The sequence below is a fragment of the Austrofundulus limnaeus genome, unplaced genomic scaffold, assembly GCF_001266775.1.
Source record: "Austrofundulus limnaeus strain Quisiro unplaced genomic scaffold, Austrofundulus_limnaeus-1.0 Scaffold137, whole genome shotgun sequence".
Taxonomy (NCBI): Eukaryota; Metazoa; Chordata; class Actinopteri; order Cyprinodontiformes; family Rivulidae; genus Austrofundulus; species Austrofundulus limnaeus.
Window position 1 is genome coordinate 1,039,497 of NW_013952539.1, and position 5,259 is coordinate 1,044,755.

The 5,259-nt window shown below is 36.2% G+C and overlaps 1 protein-coding gene across 1 annotated transcript in view; it reads left to right on the top strand.

The window, feature by feature from the left end:
- Positions 1-5,259, top strand: part of dock3 (dedicator of cytokinesis 3) — a gene marked incomplete in the record, with an annotated part of 147,558 nt that overhangs the window by 63,192 nt on the left and 79,107 nt on the right. The window contains 1 exon segment of the mRNA XM_014016064.1: positions 4,360-4,400. Within this exon segment, the coding sequence (XP_013871518.1) occupies positions 4,360-4,400 (41 nt within the window).

The window sequence follows — 5,259 nt, forward strand, 5'->3', positions numbered from 1 at the left end:
AATCAGTTCTTGTTTAGTAAATCAGTCTCAAAACAAGATCAAAAAGACATTTTGGCTGATATAAGATTTTTAAAACTTGGGAAGATGGACAGTTTTTGCAGTGTAAGTTTGTACCACTGCAGCAGCATTTTCCTGTTTCAACTGTTTTAAAGGGGACATATCATGCAAAGTCACTTTTTTTGTCTTTATAAATACATTTTGTTGTGTACATGGAGTGTCTAAGAGGCAGAAAATTTGAATTTAGTTTCTCCTGGTGCTGCAAAGATATCTTTATAWTCTGTTTGGGTCAGATTTTTAACCCGTTCAGTTTTCTCTATTTTTCATGATGTTTTCTGAACTATTACATCATATTTATGACAAAACAGACAATCAAGGTCTGGATTTACAGACTGCAGTTTGGTGGTCTTCATTCTCCTCTGGTTCTGGGTCAGACTCTGGCTCCAACATGTAAGCCTGGATGGGCAWGTCTTCTGTTGTTGACATCTTTTAATTCATTTGTAAAAAAAAAAAAAAAATTTCTGCAAAGCTATATAATCATAAAACCCTTTATCAAACTGGAATGATCCTCGCTATAAGCTGGAAGATGGGCGGAGAGTGAAGCACCACACTTGGATCTGAAGAGACATCCTCAAAATGAGCTGATCTGAGACACGCCTCAGAAAARGGGCGGGGCTTGTGGAGTTAAAATAAGGAGGAATTCAGACCAAAGCTTTGCAGTTCCACTTTATAGAGACCCCGTGAATGATTTTAAATGAGAAAAATAAGGATTTAAATGCATGATATGTTTACTTTAACAGACATTTAAAAATATTCATTTTTTCTTGTAACAAAATTCCTCAAAAAAAAAAAAAAATCAACACCGCACCAAATTTGAGATTAATATTTTTAATTTGTTAAATCAAAGCTGCTTTTGTTTCACATGGTTTGTGGCGACTATCTGGATTCCAAAATGTGATCAGCTGTACATCCACTGATTGTTTTCCAGTAGTTCATAAAATATTGAGCCAAAACAGACAATATAACACAAACTCACACAAACAAATACTTGACTGCCTTTCACCTTTGGCGCCGGRGAGTAAATATATATCCTTCAGACAACATTAGGTCTGTGCACGTGCAGCAGTGTACAGTTTGCATGTGGCTCAGCTGCAGCTCACACCTCCACTGAATCACCATCAGAACTGAAATTACAGTGAAAATAATCCTCCCGGGTCCTACTACCACATCAACAAACACTTTTGTTGTTCCTCGCTGGTGGTGGGCTCTGCCGCAGCACGAAGCGTCATTTACAACCGTCTGGTTTGATTAGCTGATGGGAATCTGTTGAGTAATGCAGTTTCCATCATGAGTTGTCTTTTTGTTAACGCAACCGAAGAGTCCCCCAGAGTTTTGCCTCTCTCTCTCTCTCTCTCTCTCTCTCTCTCTCTCTCTCTCTCTCTCTCTCTCTCTCTCGAAATGATTTATAGTGAATATTATTCTGGATTAAGTTGATAATGGTGCAAAAACCATTACTCTAATAGCAGCTGTGTGAGCTGTTTGGTTGTGGGAGGGAAATGATTACTCTTCTTCAGGGAAAAGTTGCATTATTAAAAAAAATTGCACAAAAAATCTGCACCTGGGCACACACAAATGAAGCACACAAACACCTGGTCTGCTGCTTCCACAAATATATATAATGTTGCTGCCTGGAAGTGTCATCATCCAGTCTTTTTTAATTTCTTACAAATAAATTCATCAGCAGAAACAGCCGTGATTTTAACCTTTAGCAGCAGCCCCATTCAGAGCTGCTTCTGTCTGATTATCATATAGATGAGAGGCCGGGGAGCAAACACAGCCATCTTTACGCTGCTGATAAATGCATCCTGATTGGTTATTAATTACGGAGCCAATTAAACCTCCATCTCCATATTCAAATCAGATTAAGACGAGCCGCCGAGAGATTGATGTCATGATTTTGCAGGATAAGATGGATGTTGATGTGAAGTGTCCTGTCAGGCTCAGATTAATGACACCACTGAAGCATTCTCAGGAGTCACTGTTTCAGGAGCTTTCTGTGGAGATTTTAAACTTCTTTTCTGAAAAGTCTTAAAAGGCTTTTGGTTTACAAATTAAAGAAGAYATCTCATTGATAACGTCACTTTGTTAAAAGTTAAATTAATTGCTGTTTAAGTCTAATTTGTTTAAAGCAAAATGCATCATAATTGCCTGTCAGTGAGTAACCTAACCCTTACATTTCTAAAAAATACAGTTGTATAAAGTACCTCAAAGTGATACTTGAGTAAAAGCACATGTATCTTATGAATAAAATACTTTGGTAAAAGTTAAAGTGTCCTCTAWGAATATTACTTGAGTAAAGTCTTAAAGTATCAGATAGTATTGGTACTTTGGTCATTTTTGACATAAAAACAATTAAAAACTTTAATGATACCAAAGGGAAATTACAGTTCAGAAGAAATATACTCAAGTATTAAAAGTAAAAGTACTGAGTAAAAATGAATAGTCAGATTTTCAAAAATGACCTTTATTGGGAGGTGACCTAAAAAGACATTTTTAAATAGCGTGCAGCTGTGATGGAATGTGTACAAACTAATACAGTGTCAGAATGATATAGAATAATGATAAATGATAAATAGAATAATATATTTGTATACTTCTCATCCAAATACAATTGAATTCACTCTATCCAGGTGGTGCAATTTATCAGAATAGCATTTTTTAAACAATAATGAGCCATAATGAAATACCAGCAACGACTTTCTACTTCTTACCTTTTTTTTTTAATTTCAAGGAGTAGAAAGTACAGATAATTGTGTGAAAAATACAAGGAGTATAGAAGTAAAAAGTAGGCTGAAAACTCAATTAAAGTACAGATAACCAAAATTTCTACTCAAGCACAGTAACAAAGTATTTGTACTTAGTTACTTTACAGCTCAGCTAAGAACTACCTTCCCTTGAACCCCTCCCTTCCTGGAAATGAGTCGTTTTCAGCTGTCRGGTGCAGATTTCAGGTTCTCCGCTCTGCTGAGACACCTGATGGCTGTTCGTCCGTGTGAAAGTAGTGCTGTTTGAGACTCACTGGAGAAGAAGGTTCATCAGTTGTAAGAACTTGACCCAGTTCAGTGGGTCACGAGTCTGATTCTGAGACCAGGACTGAGTCTGAGCTGGGACAGATCACTGCTGCTGTTTGTGTTGTTAGGTTTAACTGTTTGTTTTAGTCACAGCTCAGATCTCATCATCATCATCATCATCATCATCATCATCTGCACTATAAGACCACGTTACTCAAAAGACGTCAAGATATCATAATCATCGTACAAATTCATGAAATAGATTAGTTAAACTGGAGGGGATGTTGTTGCATTCTTGTCTGCTGCAGGACTCTATCTGTCCCGGGTCTTTGCTGGGTTTTTCCTGCTGGATGGGAGCATATGTTGCTCTAAAATTTGCATAAATGGTTCTGCATAATTAATGACGCCTCTCCAGATGTGGGATCTGTTCGTGCCTGTTCCCGAGAGCTTCTTTTCTTTCTGTGATGTTCATGTAAATGTTTTGCAAATTAGGAAAATAAGTTTGCATGATGGTCCTTGAGAGAGAGAGAGAGAGAAATAAAAACAGCCCCCACATTCATGCAGCCTCCCACTCACAGTTCAGAGCAGTGGACTGAATCTGTCTGCAGCTTCCAGGCTTCACGTCTGTCAGCATCTCTGTCTGACTCTGACAACCACGGTCATAAGCTCATAACATGCAGTGTACTCTTACATCAACTACTAGTCCATCAAGTCCCCCCCCCCMCACACACACACACAAACACACACACATGCACACAAAACAACAGAGACCTCTCTTGTCTTTGTTTTGTCACTGCAGCCTCAAATTATATTAAATTATTACTGTGCTTTCTTTTGGCAGCAACGCACTAAATATGTATATTTAACCTGAACATTTTGTTAATTACATCATCAGCTGAAACAGCCGAAGTTCAGCTTTAAATATTTTAAGGTTTACAGTTTTTCAACTGGTCACCCCTCATCTGTAAGAGTTTAACATCAGTTCCTTCAGAGTCAAACTCCTGTCATCCTGGAAGGTAAAAAGAAAAAAAAACCTATATCTGAAAAAATTCCAAATGCATTTTAATTTTATGTATTTAAATCTTTTTTTTTTTTTGCCTTAGTTATAATTGGGTACGAAACAAAACATTTTATGATCTAAATGTGTTTGGACCATCACGTACTGCTGCGGTTTATTTGAAGAATAACTTGCTTGAGTGAGATTGACTTCAGTATTTTTAATTACAGACTGAACCACGTTTAATTTGTCAGTTTTTCAGTCGGAGTCACTGATTCTCGTTTCCTGTTGCAGGATGGTTCAGAGGATTCTCAACAAGGAAGCCAAACGTCAAGGTGAGACAGACTGACATCTTCTGCTGCGTAACCTTTTCCTTTCCAGATGTTTTGGTTCAGTAYGAAGCTTTCCTCTTGGATGAGTCTTTCTTCTTTTTAATTATTGTGATAAAGTTGAATTTTTTTCTGACCGTATGTGAAGGAGACTTAAAAAATAAACATGTAGCAATGCTTCCTACAGACCTGTTGTTTACATATTGTTTATATTTTAAAAATGAAGTTTCTTGTATGTTTATAAAATAGAGCATACTACAACTGAGTATAGGACCACCCAATTATTTTTAAATTATGAGAATAAATTCATAATGTTACATAACATGTACATTTTCCATTTCTGATTCTTTTCCTCATTTCCTCCTCATTTCCCTGCTGTGGACAGTTGTGTGTGTTTCTGTGTTTATAGACTGTGATGACTTTTGGGTTACTGTTTGTGTAAAATGAGTTCATCCAAATTATGTGATGACTGAACCTGTCAGTGCAGCCGTTAATYACAATACTGCTTCAGTTTATAGAGTCGTTTGCACAATCSTTTCAAAGTCCTGCYACTGCTCATGTGCTAAAAGATTAGGAACRACTTCACAAGTTGCTCAACAKTCATCATTTTAATGCAATGGTAAGACTTTTCATGTAAAGATTCTTGTAATGACTTTATTCTCCGAATATTGTGACTTTTTTCTTGTAATATTATGACTTTATTCTCATAAAATTGATTTTTTTTCTCATAAAATTAGGATTTTTATACTCATATGACTTTATTCTCATAATATTATGACTTTATTTTAATAACATAACGACTTTTTTCTTGAACTATTATGACTTTATTCTCATAATTTACAATTTTATTCTCATAATTTACAAT